General features: G+C 36.0%; 1 protein-coding gene across 15 annotated transcripts in view; it reads right to left on the reverse strand.

Annotated features, from left to right (window-relative positions):
- The window catches only part of QTMAN (queuosine-tRNA mannosyltransferase), a 406,065-nt gene that overhangs the window by 205,922 nt on the left and 172,145 nt on the right, over window positions 1–27,998 (reverse strand). For all 15 annotated transcript variants that reach the window (XR_015723429.1, XR_015723348.1, XR_015723401.1 and 12 more), the window contains exons 6-7: window positions 17,351–17,518; window positions 13,842–14,015 (exon numbers count right to left, since the gene is read on the reverse strand). Coding sequence is in view for 12 of the 15 variants with exons in the window: in XM_087860074.1 (XP_087716200.1) it covers window positions 13,842–14,015; window positions 17,351–17,518 (342 nt within the window). In the remaining 3 variants the exon portion in view is untranslated. The remainder of the gene's footprint in view (window positions 1–13,841; window positions 14,016–17,350; window positions 17,519–27,998) is intronic.

Consider the following 27,998-nt stretch of genomic DNA (forward strand, 5'->3'; position numbering starts at 1 on the left):
CTAAGAAGAGGCAGAACAGGCATGTCACCAAAGTCACCGTGCGGTGGAAATTTTAAATATTTTTTGATGAGAGACAGGGAGGGAAAGCTTGAGAAAATTTTCTAATCGTAAGGGATAAGTAATCTATAACAAAACCTGCAAAGGGGAAGCATTAAGAAATTGATAGTTGTATATAATATTGGTTCACTCAGGAATTGTGATACCAAGTCCTAGAAAAGGGAGATAATCAAAATGATTTTCAGGTTCTGAGTTACAAATGCTGGAAACTCCTCTTCCTTGTTCCTAGAAAAAGTTTTATAGGAGCAGCTCAGTACTTACTGGAAGGGCAAAAAATGTTATAGGCCAACAGAGCTGGCTGATGAGCTTTTTAATCTCAAAACGAGTTACAGATCAAAGAGTTGGACATTTTTCAGTGTAAAGCGGAAAGTTGTAATGCCACTGATATGTCTGGGACTCTTGTAAGAAATTCCTGAACACCACATAGTCGTGGCACAACTGGTCTGTTTTATCAGTGCTGGTTAATCCTATCCTGCTAATTACGAATATAACCAACAACCCTAGCTGCACATTTCTAATAATCTCATAAAGTTTTTGAACTGGCAGTTCTAATTTGCGATTCTGCTGCAATGGTGCTCTATAACCACAAGTAAAAACCTCTCTGCTCTAGTTTCTCCAGCTGCAAAATGAAGGAATTAGACTGAAGATCACTAAGAGCTTTTTTTATTTCTTCGGTTCTCTCTCAGTTCTGAGTCTATTCTTTTATAAGAAAAAGTCAACTGCCTAAAACTGAAAACAAAACAAATTTGTCTGCATTTAAATGTGAGTGATATTTTTCTCTGATTTCCCTATTCCAGATAACAGTACAATTTTAAAACTTAGGCATTTCTTTGAGTTCATTCTCCCCCTTCTCTTCCATTTCCAACAGAATTCATCACCTAATCCTGAATATTCCACTTTCCTATTGTCTCTTGCTTATGTCTTTTCAAATCCATTCTCACCGACTGAGATAGAAGCTCCCTCTTCAATTAGCGGAAAATAATTATAACATACACTTCAGGATTTGGTATTAGAAAGTGAGTTTTGGTATTATAAAAATGAAATGTGGTGGTTTTGAATAGACCCTACTTCTCTCCATAGAATCACGGGGTCTGTTCAGGGTACTGGCTGATATTTTACAGAGCTGATCTGCACTGGGCTTGAATGGGATGAGTGTCCCAAACAGATAAATCAGTTCTCTACATGCAGATAAATTCAGAACGGCAGTCAATACTTGTGAACTTAGAGTTAGCTGATAGGATCAGGAAGCAATGGACTGGACACTGAATTTCAAACAAGAAAGATATTTCTATGGATATACAAAAATACAACGTAATGGAGAGAAGAGGTGTTAAATTGCTCTTTCTTCTCTTGTTGCCCACTAATTATATATGAATCATAATGTGTGGTCAAGGGGAAAATAAGAGAAGAACTTCTACCATTCTCATTTTGTGGCTGTCTACAGAAAAGGATCAAGACTTCAGCGTAGAATAATAGGCAAGAATGAACGAGGGGCAAGTTTTGTGCAACTAATGAGCTTACCTTTAATTAAAGAGAATTGTAACTAGGTTTCCTAAATTGAATTCTCACTATTATGTCTGCTAATTTTTTTTAAGTTCCATATTTAATAGTACTGATACACAAAATTAGAATCTTCCAAGACAAAAAGTGATAATTATTTAAGAACTAGTTTCATAGGAATACTTATTGATAAAAATAAATTTGTATGTAACATTGAGTCAAATATAGTAAGAACAAAAACAACTAAACTTAAGGAAAGCTTATGATTTCCAATCACTCCCAGAAGTACCTCTGCAGAGAGCTGCTTGTTAGTACAAACCTTGTGAGATGTCAGAAAGGTCTACGATTCACCTTACATTAAGCCCAAAGTACAGAAGCCTCACAGCATACATGACAAGAGCACACATATAGGTAGTACTTGGATTTCACATTCTTAGCAATATTTCTAATAGAATTTTGGCACTTAGTCCAACATGGTAAAGATAAGTCAATATAGAGCGACACTGGTTTTTCTTCTTCTTCTTATTTTTTAATTCTAAGTTGACATAAAGCAAATATCTGTTGCTTCTAAAATTACTGAAGTTATACAGGACCACAATTTGGGACAAAGTTCTCACTCTCCAGAAAATTAAATAAATTACATAGAGATTAATGAAAGTACTAAAGGTATTTTAAGAATGAATACATAAATTAAAGACAATAATAACAAGTACCATTTATTTCATGCTCACTATGCTTCAAGCATTTTAACAAGTACCTTACATTTGTATCTCATTTGGTTTTCACAGCAGCCCAATGAAAAATATCCCTAAACTAAAATATAACGAATTATTCCCCCTACTTAACAGATGAGGTAAACAGATGTGTGAAAGGTCAAACAACTTTCTCGATATTGACGAAGTGGTTAGCAAAAAAGGTGGTACTGAAACATAGCTGTGCCTGAGATCAATTGCCTGTGTCAATTTTCTTAGGCACTATACCATTCCCTGCCCAAAAGGACTGAAGGGATTTAGTTACTGAACTCTGAGAAGACAAAGGAAGGAGTAATTCAATAAATTCCTGCTTATCCAGAAATAAAGAGTTCAAAAGATCTGATATTTTCACAAATTCTGCGCTCAGTTTTTATAAGATGGTAACAAATGACAAGAAACAGATATCTTGGATTTACTTGGCAAAAATAAATTTGAGCTTTGTCAAGTATGTCAAGGAAAAGAGCAAATCCAACCAAAAGACCTAGAAATGCAGGTCAATATAACAAATCACACATTCTCAATAAATCACTGATTTATTTTATTTTATTTACTCTCACTGGGGTAAGAGTGGGCACTTCCTGGTGGTCAGCTCCATCTAAATGACCTGCCAACATCTTAGACTCAACATATAAAACTCTGAATTCACCATCTTTATGCAAGCAAATCTATTTCTTAATTCCAATAGAACAGATATTCTCCTAGTCACTATAATTAACATTCCAAGATTATCCAAGACCATTTCTCCATCCAGTAAGTTGCCACTATCAACTTGCCAAGTCTACAACCAGCATATTGACGTATATGTCCTCTTTCCCATCTGTATGCTGCTTTCCGAGCTCAAGTCTTCAATAACCTACTCTAATACTTTTTAAAACGGTTTCTCTGCTTCCTATTTCCTTTCCCATCAATACTCTATTCAATACCAAATTACATTTCACGACCTAACAGTGGCTCCCAAATGATGATATGCTAAAGTCCAAAATCTTCAGCCTTAATTCCCATCTCTAATCTTGCTACCTCTTCGCCCAATTGAGTCAAAGATAATTAATCTCTTCTAAACCCAATGATCATTCACCACCATAAATCTGGTTATAACTATTCTCTCTCCATAATGTGTGCTTGCATGTATCCTAACCCACTCTCCTTTCCCTCATAGGAAGAAATAACATGGCGTTAATGGAAGCAGCATATTGAAGCCAGACAGTTTTGGTAGCTGTACAATTTCAGGCAAGCTTAACCTTCTGAACCTCACTTCTCCCACTTGTAAAATGAGGATAATAGTACCTAGCTTGCAGGAGTTTGGTAAAGATTAGAAGTAATATACATAAAGTGCATGCCCAGAAAAGGCAGTTGATAAATTAGAGCCACTATTATTATGCCCAAAGCTGAGTCAGTCTTTAATGCCCAGGTTAAATGCCATAAAAAGCACTTGCTTTTTTTTTCCCCCTGTCTTAAGCTTAAAGATACCTGATTATGCCTATCATTTCTACAAAGCACTTATGATTAAGGTCCCTGCCTTGTATATCCTTATATCCTAGAATACCTTCTATGTACCATACAAATAGCAAGCTTTTAATAAATGTTGGGTGAAGAAGGCATGAATAAACCACAAAGAATTACATTACTGTTAAGTATATTTTATTGCATCTGATTACTTTGAAACATATTTTTAAAGAATTTCCTATAAAGTCTTTTATCTGGGATTTCTGTGGGAATAAGCTATTCTGGGTAAGAGATTATTCTGGCAGTTTACTGCTGAATGATACATTCCAAATAGTTTCTTTTTTAGTGGAAAACTATCTAAAACACTCCCCCGCATTCTTCACAAGAACACTGAACAACTACAATGACTTCTGTACCGATCACCCCACTCACCATTCCACACTCTAGCACCATGAGGAATGCATCCATATCACAGGTGTCAGGCAGATGTGGAAACAGCCCATGTGACTTTCCATTTCTTGCACTGCTGAATTATGCCCTCTCATGCGCTGCGGTTATGTGGATTGACAGGGTATAAGACAGCCCTTACCCTTATTTGAATTCAGATTGTCAGATATTCTACAAAATTATTAGGGTTTTCGAAATTTTGTTCCCCCTCACTTTTGAGGTTGGAATCATACTGGGTGGGTGAGCTTATCAGAAAGCTATCAAACAGATAACCAAAACGGCGATGATGGGAGTATAAATAAAATCACTAACATTTACTGAACATTACTAGGTGGTAGGCATGGAGCTCAGTCAGCACGTTGTAATAATTATCTCAATTGGCATAATAAATCTAAGAGATAGGTACTCTTTCGATTACCTTTTTACAGATGGGAAAACGGAAGTTCTAGGACGTTAAGTGATTTGCTTCAGACTGAGCAGTAGTAGTAAGTGACAGAAGACAAACTAGATTGCTGTACACCACCCTGCTGTCTCCCACTTTTGATTCAGGGTTACCCCAAATGGAATGACGGAATAAGGGCTTTTTAGGAAGGTAATCAAAGCTTGACGCTTTAAACATCAAAGTTATTTATCTGAAATCTTTCTAACATGCGTTGTACATAGAGCCCTCACGTAATAAACAGAATATATCACATACATTGTTCTTGCCTGGATGGGTCCACACTGATGATCATTCATTATGCTATAGGAAGCTCAGTCATAGCCTCTAAGCCCAGTGAGGGGAAGAGATCCTAAGTGAATGAACCTTTTGCTGAATTCTCCTATGGTTGAGTTTATTGAATGACATTCATCCCCATTTTGTAGCAGCCCTGCTCCATGACTCCTTTTGGAGAGATGATGTAGTCCCTAGCTAAGCATGTTCTGATTTTTAATTATTTCTCTACCCCATGATCTGTGGCCTTTGCTTCTTGCCTCCCAGATTACTCTGAACAGAACAATGAGGAATTAAAAAAAAAAAAATGTACCTCGAGTCTTTGATGTCTGAAGCCAAACATTCTCTTTACTTGAGAACAGGGGTAAATCATCTTATAAAAGGACAGTTTTTGTGGCGGCTGCTGCTGAATTTAGAGCACTTCTTTTGGGTGAGGTTATTGTTGTATAAATTGAAGAGAACAGAAATCTAATTGCAGTAATTAGGCATTAACATGAATGATACTTTCATTAAAAATACATTTTGAGTAAGCAAGAGTTTGTTCTTTGTAACTTCAGGCCAACAAAGGAACTGCATATACATATATATATATATATATATATATATATATATATATATATATATGCGCTGAAACCAAATTCTTTTCTTAACAAGAATAGTAAGAGGAAGATGGTTAGAATATAACACAGCATGAAAGATTTGCATTAGATATAAAGGAGATTTCGTGAAAGTGAGTGGTGTTAAACATTGGAATGATTTATCAAAAGTTTTTTTTTTAGTACAGTGATTCTATAAAAATTTTTTTAAAATGACATTCAAATGGAACACATTTTTGCATTCATTTTGAAGAGCCAAAATAATTGTTAGCAAATATGGATATGTTTAAATTTGTAAAAGCAAAACTCTTCTTCTATTTCAAATCTAGATTAATATTCAAGAAGACAGTACCCACTTCATTATTTCATAGAGCAACGGCAATATTTTATTAATATGTCTAACTAATACTTAAAATATCTGAGAAATATGACCACATGTGGTAAGAAGATTAAGGTGTTTCATGGCAACCCCCCCCCCCAAAAAAAAGCAGAACTCTTGACTGCAGAAAACAAAGTTTTCTGTGGGGAGCCACGGGGGCTGCCTTCTGTCCTATCAATCCACGAATTCTCAAATTACAGATCTGCTGTTGTTTTCTGACACATCTGCTTTGCAATGTAAAATAGTGTTGTTTTTTTTTAATAAGAATTCTTCAAAAAGCCCTTAGGCTCCTCGCCTTTGTTTGCACAGCCTGAGAGTTTTCATTTAAAGTTTTCACACTGTTTTTCAAATTCTACATTTTTGTTTCTAAAATAGTTACATGAAGTCCATAGACCTCTGTTTTGGCTTCACATTTTAGCTACATGGAAAAGGTGGAGAGAAACATGTAGAGAAATTCTTAGGGTTTCAATAACTGATATTACTCCAAATGACCAACATTGTTTTCCTCTCTCCTTTGCTGTCAAAAATGTTGGAGGAGGAAAGCAGAGATGCTTTTCATATCATTCCTGTCCCCAGGATACAAAATCTACTATGAAATAAGAAAACTCACAGGTAAAATCTACTATTGTTTATTCAGGCAACTCTGACAATCCAGTACTGTGGAAAATAGGAATGCATAGTGAAATGATTACAGAAGCGTATGAAATTCTTCTCCATTGATCACAACAAGATGGATACTTGATATTCTCTGTGGTGACTAAATGGGACCTGAACCACAGAAAAAGCTCTGATTTTTCCATCTAAAGTATACACTCTTCAATCTGCTCCAAATCTAAACTTCAACTCCTAAGGAAATACCATCCACTCATCCCTTCATTAAAAAATAAATGGATGATTTTTTATTACGGTCTCCACTGGAAACACATATATTTGATCTTTTTATATCAATTATGTGTAACTATAATAAAGAAATTTAAGCTTTTTTCACCATATAATGGCACTAAGAAGGCAAACGTGATAAATACATACAAGTATCAGGATTTGACAGTCTTGAGCCTTTATCTCTCTTCACCTTTAATCCAACCAAATGTTATTTGAAGCAGATGATATCCACTTTGATATTCCCTCCTCAGCTCCCTGATGGAATTCCTTAGGAAGACCTGATCTTTTTCAAGGATAAGAAATACTACTTTGTAATACACTGTATTTGTATAATACGTTCTTATGTGATACCAATTTGTCGGGAGTAGGGATAATCTCGTTCTATGAAAATCATGAATGGTCCCTCAGTACCAAATCCTGTAGGGGAGAGAGATGGAAGTGTGATGATGTCCCAACACAGTCAACTCCACCCCAAACATCTAACGTGATGGATCAGACGGGGCCCGATAAGACAGGTATCATGCTACAAGCTAACTTGTAAGGGAAGAGAGTTTGGATAAATGAGAGATATTTACGAATAGAAAAAAATGGTTTTCTGATCCAGAAGTAATGGTCTGAGCCTACAGCTGTTCCTTTGATGATGTAGTCTTCCCATTCTGCTTCTTTAGGCCTATTTCAATTTACTGTCAGAATTGTTTTTAAAATTTCTCATTCCTCGTCAGGTATCCTCTTTTTCAAAACTTCAACCTTTTAAAAGTCTGCTTTCTAAAGCCTGGAGTCCTTTCTTTCATAATATTACCATGACATGCTCCCTTTTATTCAATATTTCTGTCAATTCTCTTTTCTAAATCATTTGTTCTTCACTGGTCAGAGTCAAGTACCAGAGACCTGAACCTCTTTTAGGGGGACAAGCAATATAGAAAAAAAATGGTAAGAATTTGGGTTCTAAAATCAGATTTAAAAATATTTGATTTCTTGTTCTACCTTTACTATCTGTATGACTATAGGCAAAAGTTATTTACATTCTCTATGGCTGAGTTTCTGCAACTATAAATGGAAAATAGCTTTCAGAATTGTTGGAAGAACAAAATGCTAAAATACGTATAACAGGCTTAGCACAATGCAGGACTAAAATAAGAATCAGTAAGGTTAGCTGTTATGGTTAATTCTACCTTCTAAAGATGACCCTGTCGGAAAGCAAGGTGCAAATCCCTGTGATGTTCTGATTTCATTACAGTGAGACTTGCACAAAGGCCTGGATACATAAAATCCCCTAGTTGTACCAGGCCTTGCCTGTTTGGAAAATGCTGGCTTCCTCTAGCCAGTGTCTGGCTCTGTTGGCTGCAGGACTGCTTCTTTATTCTTTCCATCACACACCCAGCAGCACCATGGACTTCTACATGAAATCTGCCTTCTTAATATATCCAGTGAAATTTCCTTAATTTCCAAGCCAACCTATATTCTCTAACACAGAATAGGCTTCCCACTCATGAGTCTCACCTCATCAAGTCTTAAAATCATATTTATCTTCTGGCGTGCTACAGGACGAATGTCTGGAGTCCTCTGGAATTCGTACGTTGAAATCCTGCCCTGCCCCCATGTATGATGGTGTTAGGAGGCAAGGACTTTGGGAGATAATCACATCATGAGGGTAGATCCCTCATCGATGGGATTAGTATCTTTATAAAAAAAAAAAGACTCCAGAGAGCTCTCTCGCTCCCTCCATCATGTAAGAACCCAGCACGAACACAGAAAACAGACCTTCCCCAGACACCAAATCTGCCAGAGCCTCAATCTCGGCCTTGCCTGGCTCCAGAACTATAAGAAATAAATTCCCGCTGTTGATTAGCCACCCAGTCTACGGTATTCTGTTACAGCAGCCCAAACAGGCTAACGCATGGTATTAATACTGCAAAGTCTGTCTTGTTGACCACTGATCATCTGGCAGGCCTGGATGCCTTCAGGACCAAAGGAGCCTGGGTATGCGCCCCAGCAGCAAAGGGAGATTTGGTCCATAAAATGGCTCCAATCAGGAAGACCTAAAAAAGATGGTCACCTACGCTAACAGGTATTAGCACTGGGAAGGGTTTAGATGTGTACTGTCTTCCTTCAGGTGACTACGGCTCACGTACATCCTAGAGTGAGGCATGAGGTTTACCTCCATTTGCTGTTACTTATCATTTCTGCCAAAAGTGAGTTATGCATTTCCCTCCATTCTTACACAGAATTTACTGGTTATCATTTCATCTTGTTTAATACATCGCAGTCATCCTTGTGATGCACAAGCTGTACAGTCGTGGAGGAATGTCTGCAAGGGTTCCTCAACGCGCGCGGATGCCTGCCCTGCCATAGAATGGCTCCAGGCTGCTCTGCTTTTTCACTTCTCATATATTTTTTTTTAATAGTTTATCTCTCTCCTCCCTTGTTGTCGAGCTGTCAGTCAGCTGTCACTTTTTACTGCTGTCAGTGAGCCTGCCTCTATCACACCCCCAATGTGATGCTGCTAACGTGCTGTCAGCTGAGAAATCAGACAATCACGACCTCTGAAACTGCATTCACAGTAAGTGGTGGGCTGAGCGCGGGATGGAGATTCTGAGATAGGAGTTCCAGTTCTTGCTCTGTCTGTATCCAGCTGTGTGGTTACCAGGACACACTTAACTTCTCTGAACCTTGGTGCTCTCATCCACAAAATGAGGAGCAGAATCTGTGTGCGTGTGTGTGTGTGTGTGTGTGAGAGAGAGAGACAGAGACAGAGACAGAGATAGAGAGAGACAAAGAGACAGGACAGGAAAGAGATCTCACCCACACGTGGATCCTAACTTTCTCTGGCTACCAGAAAGAACAAAAGAAACTTTTCTGTGAGTTAACAGAATGCAGGATGGGGTACCACTGACCCTTTAATTGTCAAATTCAAGGATATTATTTAACCTTACTTCTCTGAATTCACTACTGACCACCTTCTTAAAGCCCTCTTCCCTTTGCTCCAGAGGATAATTCTCTCAGTGTTGACCTCCTGACTCTTTTTTCTTCTCTTTTCAATCCTGGGCTCTTCCTCCACCAACCCTGTAAGTGCTAAGAGTGCCAAAGGCCAGTCTGAAGTTCAAAGCCAGGGTAATGATGAGAAACCAGCAACAAGCCTGCGAAGTAGCAAACTGTGTGTCCTAGAAACCAACGGAAGAATGTGTCATAGTGTGTCAAATGCTGCTCATATGTTAAGTAAGATGAGCACTGAAAATTGACCACAGGATTTAGAGAGGCATGGAAGTCATAGGTAACCTTGACAAAAACAGTTTCAGTGAAGTAGCTATAAGATAGAGCAGTAAGAATAAAATTAGAAGCAAGTATAAACAACTCTTTCAGGAGGTTTTACTATTAACAGAGAAAAAGAAGACAGGCAGTAGCAGAAGAGAGAAGTGGAATCAAGAAATTACTTTTTTTATTTTAAAGATGTAAAACAAACAGCATTTTTCTTATACTAATATTAATGACCTGGAAGACAGGAAAACTGATGATACAGAACAGAGAAGGACAAATTGCTAGGACAGTAGTCCTTTGGTATGCAAGAAGGATGGGCTCTTGTGGAGGCAAAGACCCCACACAGAAGCAAAGTCAATTCATCCATATTAAAAGGTATGAAGAAAAAGAATATGCACCCAGAAGCACATGGATGGGCAGACGTGGTAGTGGCAGCATACAGAAATTCTCTGCCGATTGCTTCTATTTTCTCAGTCATAACTGGAGAATGAAGATAGGATATTTGGTATCAGACGTTTACAAAGCAAGAAAATGCATGCTTAGTTATCTAGAAGATAGGAAATGTGGTCTGCTTGCCATGCAGCTCAGAGGGACCAGATGCATTTAGAGTAGACCTATAAGTACCCCTGGAGGATTTTCTCCTAATCAAATTAAAGGAAAAGTGCAAAAAAATTGAGAGTATATTCAAGACAGCAAGGATGATGATCAAATACGGAGATTGAGCTCAAGAAGGAAGGAGGACATTTAGGACAAGAAAAAAATCAAAAGTAAGGAGTTGGCCCCATCAATAGATGGTAGGTTCCTATGAGGCCCAAAGACTGAGTCAGGATGATAAAGAGAATAATAAATGAACCTCTTTATTTATATTAGGCTGCTCCTTTGGCAGGGTACTTCTGTAATTTCACGTGCTGATTAAGAAATGGCAGAGAGGAAGAGAGTACTTTATATTCAGGTGGCAATAAATGTGCTAGGTTATATAACAATGGAGTGGGGAAATTAATAAGATGAAGTAGTCTTTCCGGGGGGGGGGGTGGCTATTACATACCAGGCACTATGCTAGGCATTTTGCACGTGCATTATTTCCTTTAGTCACTACACAATGCCTATGAGATGACAAGGTAAATATAATCATAACATTAAAGAGCCTAAGTTCAGGGTCATTACACTTACATAGGTCACAGAGCTAGTAAGTAGTAGTGAAGACTCAAATACATGTATGTACACCTCCAGTGATTAAGAGCTTGCCCATCTCCGAATGTTTAATACATATAATGATAGTTTCTTTTTTTTTTTAAAGATATTTATTTATTTGAGAGAGAAAGAGCACATGAGCAGGGGGAGGGGCAGAGACAGAGAGAGGGGAGAGAGAGAGAGACTCTCAAGCAGACTGTCCGCTGAGCATGGAGCCTGACGCGGGGCTTGATCTCACGACCCTGAGATCATGACCTGAGCCGAAACCAAGAGCCAGACCCTTAACCGACTGAGCCACCCTGGCACCCCAAATATATATAATCATAGTTTTAAGTGATATTTTTTCTTGCAACTATTTTTCTGGTCTTTGAGAAAGACAAGGCAGTGAGGAGTGAGGAGGGCAATAGGTAACAGCAGTTGCCACAAAGCTCAATATTACTGACGTCCTAATGTGACTGACATGCTCTGAATTTTAACTGTTAACAAGTTTAGAAATCCTCATATTTTTTGCTGAAACACAGCTTTTCCCCTTCTCTGACTAATATCCATTATAGTATACACTATTATAGCACATTGGATTAATAATTTAATTATATCTTCTACTTTGTGTTTACTTAAATTTATTTTTCCCATGACCAAACAATATTTATATAGGGAGAAAGAAGCATTCAAAAGTTTTTTTTTTTTAATCACCTTGCTTATGTTGCCCTTGGAATTACTAAATATTTTTCAACATCTCAACAAAATAATACTCTTTTAAGACTGCAGGCATTAGAATGATTGTCATTCATGCAAATAATCACTTACTTACACTATATGAGTTTGGGTTGGATAAAGCAAATTACCATTTGAAAATAATTCAAATAACACTCTGGGCTAAGACCTTGCTTATGAATGTTATCTTGGCCACAATATTTCTTAACCTTTTTCCATTTAGCTAGATTTATTTATGGTAATATAGTCCAAATTAATAAACTATTCAATTGCCACAGGTGTATTAAACATATGATGTTGTAGGAATATATCAGATGCAAATGAATTTTAAAACATATTATTTATTTGGAATTCTATAGTGGTAATAATTAAGATGTAGTATAATCACCTACTAAGTTAAAGATGTACATTTTGAGTGTATATTATACGAAAATCTTAAAAACATGTCAAAAAAAATAAAGTCCATATTTTAAAAATATGGCCTAAAATATAAACTGTTTTTTAACTAATCATAGATCTAAAGTGTAACAATTATATTTTTCAGAAGTTGAAATTCTCTCATCCCACATATTATATATATAAATACACATTATATTGCATATACATATTTATGCATATGCATATATAACTGAAAATCAATTTTGATCTTAGTTTTGCTTAGTCTGACAGTTGTCAAAACTGCAAATAAATGATTAAATGTTTTTACCAAATGACCTATAGTGATAGGAAGCTTGAACAGTAAACAGAAAATTGAATAAAAAACCATAATCCAGTCTATGACAATAATCAGCAGTGTGAGTACAAGCCAGTCTGCTTCTTTGGGCCTCTGCTTTCTGAACTCTATAAAGTAAGAACTGGGCAAGGCTGTCTAACCTAAATTTTATGACTCACTAACTTGATTTGGTATTAGGCAGACTTTTCTTCAATGAAATATTAACTAGTAAAACACTCAAATAAATCAGCATTAAGAGTGCTGATGAGGACTACTGATCCCGCAGCAAAATCTGGGTGAACTCAGTAAATCTAGAACACAGAGAGTAACGCTGACCTCCTGCATAACATGCATAGACATTAAATTGTTTCCTGCCTTCCTTTCAGGGACGGGGAAGAAACAGCTGTCCCTGAACTCTTTTTAAGGACATCGTCAGTTGCAAACAGCAGCATCCCCAGCTAGTAAGAGTCCCACTGAAGTAAACTTTCTGTTCACACGGGAGAAATATTCCTACTGGTAATAAAAACCGTTTTGCTAGGTTTAATCAGAAGTGAAAAGGAATTTGAGAATGTTCCCTTTGAGCCACATCATCCACTGCTAATTCGGGGTGGGCCCAGCAACTAGGGTAATAAAAAATGTCCTTAGTAACAGAGAGAGAGAAATGGCAATTAAGTACATTTGTAACCTAATATAGAAGACCTAACACTTTATTAAGATAATATAAATAATTAAAAAATGGAAGAAGGAAAAAATAGAAGAAAATAGCATGGGAAATGAAAGTAACCCTAGCAGTGAAATTTAACATTGATTTACTTAGAACAGTTGCTATATACATATAAACCCATGGGCATAAGCTGAACGCAAAGGTTGAGAAATATGCTTGACAATGACTTCTGTAACAAAACAACAAATAAAGAAACAAAACAGTAAGTGTCAAAAAAGCCAAAGCAGCTTGATGAGGAAACCAATAAACAACAGAAAAGAAAGGATGAACTCAATATCAGAACTAAACATTCAGGGATCGGCTGGACACATGATTACTTAAAATGTTTGTAAATCACAGCATGGTGAAATAGAACTTGATTCTCTAATTAACCATGGTTATGCTGAAAAGTTGAAATTGGCAAGAACACCACCAATTTCTATACATTTGGGGAATAATTTATGACACAATATTGAAAACGGAGTCAAACATACTGACCTGCTCACATCGGGAAACCTGATGGGAAAGTAAATAACTTGGCACTTGGGTCTGATGATGCCTTCCAGATCCTTGGGTCTGTGATCAGGAATCAGCTTCATAAATTTTCCAATAGAGGTGAGAAATGACTCCATATTAAAAACCGAGTTGAATACCACCACATCAGCCACCAGGCTGGAAAGGGAAGGGATAAACGCGAATGATGAACCCACATTCATTCAGTTACTTTTTATAAGCCCAAGACCTCTGTGTTAATCAGAGTTTATACTGTACTTGGGTTTGCAAAGAACTCTGCATTTCCCATCAGTATTTACGAAATTGCCTGTAATAGAAAACTAGTTAGCTTCATTCCCATTGTATCACGTAAGTTAAGATTGTTGGCATCAGGGAGGAAAGGCAAGACAGGAATTAAATGATGTATTGGGATCTGACGAGGCTTCAAACAAAGTTTATTTTTCTGCAGTGTCAGGACTTTCTGTATTATCAACAACACTAAGTACAGCAGGACTTTTTTCTTTGTGGTCCACATACCCATGTTGGATTTCTATGTCAGTGATCCATGCCATTTTACACCATACTACTAACAACAGAACATCTGCCAGACATGTCAGTACCTTCAAGGAGACTAGTTCAGATAAAGCATACCTTTAAACATATGGTTAAAGTCTATTTCTTGTTTAATCCTTGCTTCAAGAAACCATTAGATTTTTTTTTAAGTTCTGGAACACTACAGGAAGGATTATATGGGATCTCTACAAATAACTTATTTTACTATTATGTTATATTTGGGGTAGTCAAAGAAGAAGAAGGACCACACCACCATGGACCTTCAGAATTAAATGAAATAAATATAATACTATCTATTACTTTTGATGGAAAGATTGTGTTCCTCCCTTTCATGTTTTTTAAATACAAATAATCTAAGATACATTGTTGTAAGGAAATGCGACAACAAATCTTAGGTGTCATAAATATGCCAACAGTGTTCAGAATTGCCTATAACATTTTCTTGAAGGCCAATGAACACAAATGATAACTAGAGGCAAGCCGGATAAAACCTGAATATGTAGTATGTTCCCTTTATGGGTAAAACACTGATTTAATAAATAATTGGTTTGATTTTTTAAAATGGCCCTCTTTGCTTTAAGCAATGATTCAGTGTCTCACTGTCACTGGATCTCAGTAAAATGCACACAAATGTTTTAGTGAGAAGGTATATAAGCTCAAATAGCAGTTAGTTTTATTTCAGCTTTAAAGTGATAAATTAAGAAAATGGAAAGACACATAAGTCCGTAAGACGGCAAAACACACATGAAGAGGCAGAGCTTACAGAATAGGAATACCATAGCAAATCCTCCGTTTACTGAGGACAGCCAAAGTTCCTATTATTAATACGCAGCGGGAATGTTGAACTGCCACCTTTATGCCTCCCCTGCAAAACTGCTTTTCCCTACAAGTATTTTTTTTTTTTTTTTTTTGGTTGCAACCTAGTGGAAATTTGGGGGTAGGGATGATAACAGCACGGATAATACAAAAGAATGTCACAGAAGTGCTGACACAACAGCAAGCAATAAGGAAGCCAATATAATAATACACCAAAAGTTGAAGGATGCTTTACAGCTAGTCTGTTTTCACCATATGTCACATATTGTAATAGCGACCCACAGGTCATAATATACTGTTACGACATGTGTTCATAAGTCAGAAGGTTAGTGAAACCTCTATTTAAGGTGAGTGCTTATGTCAGTCACCTCTGAAGTCCTTAACTGCCACTCGGTCAAGAAAGAAATCCGACAGTGCCAACAAAAGCAGAAGTCAGCAAGAAAACTAAAGAAACATTTGAGGAAGCAAGACTCATACTTTTCAGAGAATCTGAAACAGGACTACTTTCTGACACTCTTATTTTTCCTCTGGACAACTGCAAACCATTTTTTTCTCATTAAGAGTTCAACCAATGATTGAGTCTACTTCTTTCTCTCCGAGCTTGTCTATCAGTTTACCCTCTTGAGAAGAGCAATGCCAGAAAATCACATACGGGCTTTTACAGTCTCATTCCTTTTGAGCAAAAACAATCTTTTATAAAATAGAGAGATGAGGGGCAGTGAGCTAAAATTTTTTATAGACATCTGCCCTCATAGGGCAATGCAACCCAACTACTTACACTCTTAAAAATCCAGTCTATGCTAAATTAAAGATCCAAGACAGTCTACAGAAATATTCTTTTCATGCATTTCCTCTCTGATACGAGTGGGTGTAACTTCCATTAACTTTAAAGCCACCCATAAAGGGAAAAATAGACTTAATTTTTTTCCCCAGTTATTTCTCAGGGGTAATAAACCCACAGTATCAGAGGAAAAGAATGACGCTAATTCAAGAAATCAAAAGAATATTACAAATGTTTTCCGTATCGATAAAGCACAAAATGATTTTATTTTTGTTTTTAAAACATATTTCCCTTCTCTGTTTCAATATAAAATAAAGTATTTTAATTTTATTATGAAATCTTAAACGGTTGCTTTTTTACGAGACATTTGACGTGAAGCAGTCCCACTCTATTTTGATAGCGCTGCTACTTCCCAATTGAAGCAGCTTGTAAAAATGATTGCAGGAAAACATTTACGAAATGCTCAAAACACAGAAATGTTACCATATAGCTGTTTTTCTATGTCAACTAAACTATGGAATATGCTTGTAAGAGTTGGGAGTCTGTTTAAACACATCATCAATCCCAGTTGCTAATAACAATTTAAAAAGGTGAGTAAGATGTACCCAATCACAGCCAACCTGATTCTATTTGATTGCTGCAGTTATGTGACTAGGATCCAATCGCAAAGCCGTTTCAGAGTTGTTATTAACTTCTTTCATTAACTAAGCTTCAAGAGATATACTTTGTTGAAGTAACAATAGAGAAGGACCATCACCTTTGAAATGTCATGGTATTTTAAGGCTGTGCAATTTCAGAAGATTCAATGAGGGTAAGAAAAAAAGAACCAACCACCTAAAGATTCATTTTCCATCGTTTTCTCTTATAAACAATAAGAAAAGAAGGACAAAACCCCCTTGCTCTATTATGCTTTAATTTTTATTTCTTCCTCTGTAAATTTCTATTTTGATTTCAGCTGGATATATTGAAAGTAGATGGTAAATGAGAATTGACTAACTGCTCTTTTCTAAAAGTATCCCTTAAACAATACGTGATGGAATCAAGGGGTAAAGGTCTCTTGTCAACACTTTGATTCTATTTTGAATGTTGTAGAAAATAGACTAACTAGGTCAACATATAATTAGATTGTTACATATGTGTATTTTATAAAAAGATTAGCTGTTCTCCTATATATATATTGCAAAGGCACAAGCAATTACTACCGTGGAAGGTATGTTTAAACATACGCACCTACTTTAAGGTGTTTTTTAAATAAGTGTACAGTAGGTCTCGAGATTTAAAAGCTAACTATCTATAAAGAAAACGGTGGCAAAGGACTAAATATAATGATACAATCTATACCTACCATGAGAGAATTTGGTTGTATCCATATTGGAAATCCCTCTCCTGACATTTCTTGACAGGATATACCAATTGGTTCTCATGGAAGTACAGAATCTTTTTCAATTTCCCAAGGTCAGGCCGAAGGGCAGCCAGTTCGGTCAGGTTCAGCACTGAGCTTGCAAACAGGATCCTAGGAGACAAGGAAATTTAAGTTTACTGTTCCAAGCATGCCTGAAGTGGTCATCCTTCACCCTTCTCCCCTTTTCCTTCTTCCTACCCCAAGAAAAACATATCCCCTATAGGGACACATCAACAGTTAAGCCTTAATACCATGTAGCAGCATTCTAAGTTTTGATCTCTTAAAAAGCAGCTGCTAAGAACTATAAAAGCCCCGAATCTCATTGGTCTTCTCAGCTCAGTTACTGGGAGATGCAAAAGAAAAAAAAAAAAAGAAAGAAAGAAAGAAAGAAAGAAAGAAAGAAAGAAAGAAAGAAAGAAAGAAAGAAAGAAAGAAAAAAAGCCGGATGGATTTTATTGAAAAAGGCAAGAAAAGCTCTATCTGAAGGACAAATGGAACAAAGATAAGGCTGACTGGGGAATACTTTGCTTGCCAGTTTCATTACACTTTACTTCTTTATGCAACGAACTACTGAAATTCAATATACGAGCAGGAATGGCACATGTTCATGTTATGACATAAACCCTTTTGATTTATGCAATAGACTTACCGAGTGTGGTCTTTTTCTCTTGGCATGTTTTCTCACTGTCCCTCCCCCTCCCTTTTTTTAACTGTTCTGCAATATTTTGTGTTTTTTTTAAATATTTTATTCTCTATTACCAGACGGCTAATGGCACCAGATGTATCATTTATAAAACCCCTTATATAAAACATAAATATAAAAATAATAAGAAGAAAGCAGATTCCTTATCTTTGTGGAAAAAAGGAAACTAAAAGCCTACCTACCATGTTTATAAATGAAAGTGTCTATTCACCCATTCACTCCACAAATATTTACTAAATGCCTATTGAGTGCCAGTCTAACCAAGAAGAACAGAAAAAATGAAACAAGAGAGCCCACCAGGATAAATGCTGCCTGCAACAGTGACATAAACAATTAAGAGAAGCAGACAAGAGAGGAGTAATAACTATCTAGGACAACCTGGAAATGTGTCACTAACGAGGTGTACCACATCTGGATACAAAAGAGGGACAAATTACAGTCCCTGAACAGCTGAGGACATTTAGATGACACAATTTTGATGGAATGCCACCTTTATAACATAATGTAGCATTACTTGACCCTTACAGCTTTAATTCCCATTCTAAAAAATGAGGTTCAAGAAGGTTAAGAGTTTTTTTTTTCTTTTTTTTCTAGAATCACGCTGGTATAAACTGTCAAAGCAGAGACTCCTGGTCTTCTAAGCCCGAAGTACTTTTCATTACACCATGGATATGAACTGGCTATGGACCACTTACATTACAAATGCTTTTTTCTATACTTAATAAATACAAAATATCATACTTGTTATTACCATGATTACAACTACTATAAATTCTCCCTGGCTGACAAGCCAAATGGCTAACTTCAGGTGTTTATATGATCTGCAGCACTAGCCTTTCACACAAGAAGAATGATTACATGATAAGTGCATATATCATAAATAGGAATTCAAGTGTCTTCTTCGTGGACTAAAAAAGGCACATAAGACCAAAAGGCAGTGATCTCTCTTTAAACCCACATTGCTGTATTAATGTCATGGTTTAATGCTTTGAAGGAAAAATCTTACAAAGGAGATGTACTTATTTTTTTAATTGTCTGTACTCAACTAAAGCAAAGAGAAAAATTATGATGAAAAAATGCCCCATTTTGTCCAAAAATATGCCTACCACCACCACCAAGTATAAGCTTTTCTAAAGCTGGGATTGAAAATTCTGAAATATGAAGATATTTACTTATCTACAAATCTGATCCTCAGTAAAGGGAAAAAAAATATTAATCTCAGTCAATATTTTCCTTAAAAGAAAATGGATGATGACTTGTGGGTCTAATTATTGAGTAACACCCCCTCCTCTCCCTCCATATAATACTATTGCAAGCAATGACTCATTCTTAATCATGAGACCTGAGCAAGCTCAATGTTTTTCACACACAAGGCTGAAAAATTCATTAAATGCAGCCCCCACATTACTTAATAACTACAAAGAAAAAATGGTACCTTAACGGACAAATTTGGTAGACATCAATTTACCTAAGTCATCAAACTTAATATGAACAATAATAGGACAGGTGATACGTATTTCCCAATGTGATGCACTAACAAAGATACAAACACCAATGTAGTACTCCTGCCAAAAATGCTTGATCTGAATTTGGTCATGAGGAGACAATCAGATAAACATTCTGCAAAATAACAAGGCTTGATTTCCAAAAATGTCAATGTCATAAAGGGAAAAAAATCTAGATTAAAGGAAAATAAAGAGACACCAAAACAAAATTCAATGTGTGATTCCTGACAGGATACTAGACAGGGAAAAGACAGTTATAAATGACATTATAAGGACAAAAAGTCTGAATATGAACTCAATATAAGACTGTAAATTTTTATCAATCTTAAATTTCTCAAGTGTAATAATTTTATTATCATCATGTATGAGAATATACTTATTCTTGGGAGACACATTGAATTGTTTACATGTGAAGTGTCACCATGTCTACAACTAATTCATACATGGTTCAGTTAAAAGGCTACTAATAACAATAAATATTCATATGTATATATTTGCATAGTGATAAAAATGTATAAAATGTTAACAATTGATTTATCTTAATTAATGACATATTGTAATTCAGTGATCTAATCTTCCAATTTTTGTTCAGTTATACATTAACAAAACTACAAATTTGAGGAAATATGCATTAAATGGCTGTGAGTAGAAGGGAAAAATACATTCCATAAATAATAAACCCATTATACCTGTATTTCTAGTCAAAATCCAATTGTTAATTTCCTACACAAGAATTATCCTCAGGATGGACCATCTGTAGCAAATGTTTAACCAAGGAGAGTCCTTCACTCTACTCCTACCATATACGTCCTCTCCTTACCCTACCTGCTAGCTGATCCAGAATTAAGGAACCCAGACCTAAAGTTGAGCCTTTCAAATAAAACCTCCTAAATGGAAGAATGTAATACATTCAGAAGAGAAATGGCAATGAGTTTCATAATATTAACCATTTGGGACTGCCCACACCAACACTTCCTTCAGTTTGTTCAATCATTAACAGGAAAATCATTTTATTTTTATAACTGATCTTGAAATAGCCCTCACTACTTCTAAATTGTGGAAATTATTTCCATCATTAGGAAAACATTTCTTCTTTACTTTTTCACTTGTAAAATAGTAGTTAAATCGGACAACAAGCAGTTCCATAAATATTTAAGTCAAGGGCACCCAAGAAGAAGCAATGAATATGCCCATGAAAGGAATGCAGGTAAGATTCATAGGCAATTTTTACTTTACCTCCTTTCAATAATATATATATATATATATATATATATATATATATATATATATATATATATATATATATATATAGAATGATATCACGCGATCAGCAGCTAACCCCTAGGCTTCCAATGTTCTTCTTGCCTCAGGTATTATTTAAGCAATAGATCCTAACAAGGTGAGCTTTATCATCCCACACTGTGTCTCTGACAGGAAAGGGCACAAGGTGATAGCAAAAACCACTAGGAACAAGATAATTCCTGACAGCTGCTGCTTGAGCACAAGTTAAATTGAACAGTTTATCTCAGCATGAAGATGTTGTAAGGTTTCATGTTTAATATTTTTAAATTAACATAAAAACTAGAGAAAGCGGTTGTGCAATCTTTCACAAACATGACATACTACAATCACTGTATAAGCTGGATTAGTACTTATTCCCATGCTACTACAGAATTAAGCTGTTTTTAGACCACCAAAGAGCTTTAAATTGCAACTTTTGTCTCTGTAAGAGAAACCTATATTTAAAATGTCTGCTAAATTCAAATTAACGGCTACATCATTAGCTTATACCATCTCACCAAAAGTGTAAGTAAGCTGCTATTATAATCGTCTAACCAAAATGCTCTGTGCTGCAAGCACATTAACACCGCTCTATGTATTTGGGATTGTATCCATACACATGTTTCAATTGTTTCCAATGCACATTATATCTACAATCTGAGTCATATTTGCTTAAGGAATCCAAAATCATTCAACATAATGAAATTCAAGTTTAGAGATTTTATATTTTCTGGCTCAATTTGAATAAACTAGTTATTTGCCTTTTACTCTATTCTCTTAATACATAAAAAGAAATGGTAAAATACACCTCAGCACTGTAGGAATGTGACCACTATTATCACAGCACATATTTTTATTATCTCAAAGGGTATGGAAGGGCAATGAAATGAGAAACAGAAAACAGGCATTCAATATTCAACCACCACCATGCAATCTAGTAATACTTCATAAACTAAGTTATCTCAGTCTCGCTCCATGAAATCTTTTCAATGGCCCCTTCCACCCCACAAAACCACTTAGCAATTTTATCACATAACAAGATATAGTACACAATTTAACACAGATACTAGTTTGGGTTGAATTCTTAAATAATTCTTCACAGGGCTTCAGTAAGCCTTTGACAAAAGAGTAAATTCCATTCTTCCAGTTGTGTCTCCCTGCTCAATATCTAAACTCCTCGTCTAGATTCATGTTGCTCAGCCTCATTACCGAAGTCTTTGTTGTTCCATTGCTGCTGGATTCTTGTTCCTTGATATAGACTCTCTCGGATTCTAGAGCCTACACTTTCTGTGATACGGTGTTTTCTGTGATGATGGAAGTGTTTTATATCTGTAGTATCCAATATAGTGGCAACTAGCCACATATGGCTATGGAGCACTTGAAATGTAGCTAGCTCAACGGGAAGAACTAAATTTTAAACTGACTTTAACTTGATTCACTTACACTTAAATGAAATAGCCATAAAGTAATGGGTACCGTATAGGAAAGCACAGCTCTGGATGGACCAGACTTCCTCAATCCAACACTTCACCCATGATACCTGAATGCAATTCCTCACTGAACTGATTTTCTTATAGAGACCCCTTACCTTCTTCTGATAATTCCTCCCAACTTGCCGAATTTCACCTACCAGTTTCTCTAATTCTGGAATGGCATTATTTCTTTTTCCTCCTGATAACTAGAAAGCATATGTTCAAAACAGAAAACGTTTTAAGTGCAAAAAATATAAATTAAGTGAATATCACCTGCAACCACCCCGAAAAAGAAATAGCCACTATTTTCATTGTGGTGCTCCTCTGGCCAGTATATGTTGAGCAGCCATTATTTGCAAGGCATTAGGCTAAATGACTGACAGAAGATGGAAAATAAAGTAGCTAAGGCAAAAAGAAAACTGGCAGGTGAGGAACTGAATAAGGACCATAGAGGCTGAAGAAATTTGTTCTTCAAATTTGAGAAAGTGGACAGAGAAGAGGGTCAGGATGTCTGGAAGCCTTTGGAAGAAAAGGCCTTATTATGAAAATATTTTTGGATATTATGGTAAGAACAATGGGAAAGAGACTGAGGATTTTTAAGAAGGGAAATGACAAAGTTTTGCATGCATATAGGATATATTCACTTTTATTCTTTTCACTTTGTAGTATATATACATTATTGTCATTACTGCATAGTTTTATTTTTTGCTTCTAATAGTTAATATCCTGTTTTACTATGTTAAAAATTATTTCTGAAACATAGTTTTTAACAGATTTCATGATGTGATGTGTCATAGTATCTTCAACCAGGGTATGACTCTTATATTCACATATCTATGAAGCTTAAAAATTTTCTTGCATAACCTCTTGTATTTCTACTACATTTGTTTATGTATTTCATGAGATGTTTTATTACTTTTTAGTATCAGAAAACTTCACACTGACTACTATATGGAAAACAGACTGGAAGGAATCACTTCAGAAGACGGGAGAACAGTAAGGGGAAGAGAAAAGAAGTGATGGTGGCTTGGGTCAAGATGGTAGTGCTGGCAGCAACGAGAAGGGGCTGACGTCAGGATTTGCTGATGAACTGGATATAAGATGTGAAAGAGAGGAGCACTACCGTTCCCTTCACTTTTGCACTTCCAAAGTGTGATGATAATGTTTTAATATAATAGGAGCTCAATAACACATACATGCATAAATGAAAATTATTACCAAACCCTTCAAAAGTCTTTGGCTTAAATATATATTTCTTTAATTTGTAAAACCTGTGTAGAATGATAACAGAGTTCTAATATTCATTAATCATTGATATGCAAAACTCATTTTAACACACTATGCTTTAGTTGTCAGCTACTTCATCTTAATTAGACCATTTCTACTGCACGTTTAAATGCTATGGATTTTCAAAAACTTTCAAGAACACACATAACAAAATGTTTCCATTTGCTAAAACAATTAAAAATACAAGATGGAAGTCTTATCTAAAGGAAAAGGAAATGTAGTCATTTAATTTCCAGGTTCCTGTGATGGGTAATTTACAGACTGTTAAATAAAGTATCCAGCTTCCCAAAAGCTGTCCCATAGGGTAGCATCAAGTAATCAGTTTTGCTTTTTTCCTCCACCATGTAATGTTCCCTTCCTGTGTTTATCACTACGGCCAGGAGAATACTGTGTAAAGAACACGTGTCCAGAAGGCAGGGAATCAAAGTCTATAGGTAGGACATGCCACTGAACAGTATCTCCCAGTGGTTTCTTAACACATATCCACTCTACAGTCATCAGCACTCTGACCTGCCTCACAGCTGCCTAAGGAGACAAATTATATATACACTTGAGCTTTTTTAACTAAAGGAGCCTCTTAAATTTAGGTGTCTCAAGTTATTCAAGCTAACTCTCAAGTCTTTTAATTCTTGGTATTGTGTCTAATCTATAAAAGACACCCAGTAATTATGTTGGTAACTAGAAAGGAAGAAACAGGAAGGGAGTGTATGTCTAGTAATGAAAAAAATTAGAAATAAATTAAAATTTTTACTGTGTATACTTAAACATTTTTTACGTATTCTGGGACCAGACTCTATTAAGAGTATTCTTATAAGACATAAGGGAATATGAACCACTCAGAACATTTATAGATATATCTGTTTTAGACAATCTATCAGTCTACAAATCAAAATATTGTTAAGTCTTGACAAACTAAGAAGTACAAGATAACACCCCCGTTCAAAAGAAGCTGACAATATAACGGGTGAAATAAGCCATAAATACAGGAAACATTAAATAACAAGAAAAAAGAGAAGTAACGCTCTGTCCTGCCCAAGAAATGTCACAAAGCAGGGCAAGACTGATTATAAAAGAACGGAGAGGTACTAAAGACTATCAGTTCCAAGGTGAAAGAGAAAACGAAGAGCAGTGGAAGACCAGGAAAGGTCAAGTTTATCGAGGGTATCAAGGGAGTCCTGTGTCCTGATGTCTTGGGTCTGGAATGATCAGTGCTATTTGCATTCAGTCAGAGAGAAGGGATGGTTGCTTAAAGTTTAAGGTTTAAAAAAAAGTAAGTAATCAAATAAAACTGGAAAGGTCCATCAGACCTAGAAGCACCCAAATATAGCATAAGAAGTTTTCTAAGCTCACACTTTATCTGTTAGCAATACGGGGATCCACTGTACATTTATAATTATACTAACAATGATTTATTTGTTCTTATTATTCTTAACTGAGTGATGAATACTCGTTGGCTGAGAGAAATGGTAGTAAAATGAGAGGATGAGGAATCAAAGTATCACCATCACTACCACTCTCAAAATAAGGGAGGTTGCTCTATATATATCCAAAGATAACACCAATTTGTTTAAAGCCATGGTTGTCCAACAGCCATGTGATCATCTTCTAAAGGAAGACAAGGAACTATGAATAATGCAAGGGTTGGTTTTTTTTTTTACATATATCATCTAATTTAATCATCCTCAGAGATGTGTCTTACTATTTCCAGTTTACTGTTTAAGAAACTAAAGCATGAGAGGTTTGGTTATGTGCTAAGGCAACAGCAGTTACTAAGAGGCAGAGGGGAGATCCAAATCCAAGTGATCTGGACCCAAAGCCTCTATTTTTTCAATTATTCCACCTTGATTTTGAGTCATCTATGATTAGAATGTGACTCAATGGTTCCCGTTAATTGTATTTCTCATTATCATCTGTGTTGGAGAAGCAAAAATATAAATGGTATAAAGAAGAACCATACTAACGTGAATAGTTTTATTTCATCCCTTCATTCATCACATATATACTGAGTGATTACACTGTTAGACAAATTAGTGGAAAGCTAGTGACCATCAGTGAAGGATCTCCTGGAGACATACGACCAAGGTGGCCACTCCAAGTCACACGAAGGAGTCAGCCTACTGAAATAACAAGGATATGGTCAGGCACTGGGCTAGAGAGAAGCAGCTGATCTTAAAAGCAACGAAGATAACAGCAATATTGATGTGGTTACTGGAGGGACAGGCTAAGGGTAACGCTGTTTCTAGCTTGTGCGATCAGATGGACAGTGGTAACATTACTTAATACAAAAGGAGAAAACAAATCAGTGGTTGGAATAGATAACAAATGAAGGGAAAGGTTCTACAAATGTGGAATATAAGTGGAGTGCCTAGTAGGTAACTAAAGATAACAGATAATAGACTAATGAAAGAAACTGCATTGGAGATTTCATTGAACTAAAGGGCCTGGTCACCAAATGTGTCCATTAGAAATGTGGGTTCTGGTTTGTTACATAATTTTACACAACTGTTCTACATGTTTCTCTAATATTTCGTATGTTATCTTGTTTTCTTCCATTGAAGTATATATTCCTTGATGAGAAAAATTAGATCTACTGTTCTTTTCTTTAGTATCCTATAGTTTCCCTATCATGACAGGTACCACTCTGGATTTTAAATTCTCTTGGGACATGCCCTGAATCTTCCTTATTCACTATCCAATCTCAGATGCTCAATAAATGTTTTCAAATAAGTGAATGAATGAATGAATGAATGAATGAGTCAGTCATTTATAACCTCAATGACACTGAGAAAATCAAACTGGTTGATTCTCTACATATAGTCAAGTGTTCAATATGATATTTACTCCTACTATTAAAACAAGTTGGGAAGCATCTCATGTCCCCCAAAGAAAGAACTTGCCTTCTACCTTGAGCACACAACACAAGTCTAGGATGCATTATTTGATGCCATTTTTGATTGAACCCATTACTTTTTTTAGGGTCCCTAATAATACCTCAGGCACTGTTCTCTGCTTCACCATTCTAATATATCAAGGACTCACGATACGATCCAAAGAAAAGGAACCCTTGGGGGAAGGTAGGTGTCAACCTGGCACAAAGATCAGGAATGTACAATATCATGATAATAATTTCTGTCATCTTCAGGGATTCATGATCATCAGCCTTGAAGAACTAAGTCAATTAACATGCAAAGCACATCTAACTTGCTGAGTGTGCTGGGAACACTTCATCTGGTGTTTTATCTCCATAAACTAATATAATTAGTATGTGAAATATTTATAATTCACCTCATGATTAATCTATCGTAGACTATTCCTTAACAGCAGCATATCATTTTATATTGGAATGTTCTTTGCCCTTTAGTTCATGCCACTCATGAGTCCCTGGAGTTCTTTTCTAAATATTATAAAGTTGGAAGACCAAAGACCCAAAGTAATGGATATAGGTCCTATCATTACTCTAACCCAACACTTCATATGTTGTCTAAGATTACACACATTTAAGGACGCACTGACCAGTCAAGCCAGAAAGACTACTGCTCAAAGAGATACATAAAGCTCAGTTCAGGCACAAGCCTGAGGAACAACTACAGACAAACACAGAGTGGCTTTTAGATAGTATCATCCTTTAGGCCTGAATATTATGACACGGGAATAGTTAAAGCAATCATAACAATACAACAACAACAATAATAGTAACTGCCTCCTGGTATATCAAGTAAACTACCCCTGACAACCATGGAAAGTAAGGTATTCTGTGCCCAAATAACGAATAAGCTAACAAGGAAAAATATGGTAACTTGCTATTTTTACTGAGTCACATCTACTGCTAAAATTAACATGCACAAAATAAAGTGTCTCCTAAATATTCAGTCTTTCTATAATCGGTCATAAGACCTAAATTTTTTGGTGCTTATGAGTATTTGTTTTAAATTTGCTTCCCAGAATCCTGTAGTCTATTGAGCTGTTCTATCATTTGATTTGTGACATTTTGTTGTTATGCTGTTCATAGAGATTATCCCTGTGTTTTGATTATTTCTCCTATGTTTGTTTTGGCAAGTCCAAGACAGTTCTTTGAAATCTTCCCTGAATTTGGTGCTTAATATGCCATCTGAAGAAATACCTCCCCACAAATAATTTAGTTAGTATCCCCAATGTTTTGCTATTTTACACATCACTTTAATTATAAGGGTATCACTAGATAACTAATTACAAAAGTCAAATCCAGTGAAATATACTGTACACAGTAGGCACTCAAAAAGTATCTGGGATGGTGAAATATTAAATAATATTGTACATCTGCAGTAGAAAGAGAATCTGAAGGTGTGAGTCCCAACACTGTGTCC

Source organism: Ursus americanus, chromosome 1 (assembly GCF_024610735.1).
Source record: "Ursus americanus isolate L20-20 chromosome 1, mUrsAme1.1.p, whole genome shotgun sequence".
Lineage (NCBI taxonomy): Eukaryota > Metazoa > Chordata > Mammalia > Carnivora > Ursidae > Ursus > Ursus americanus.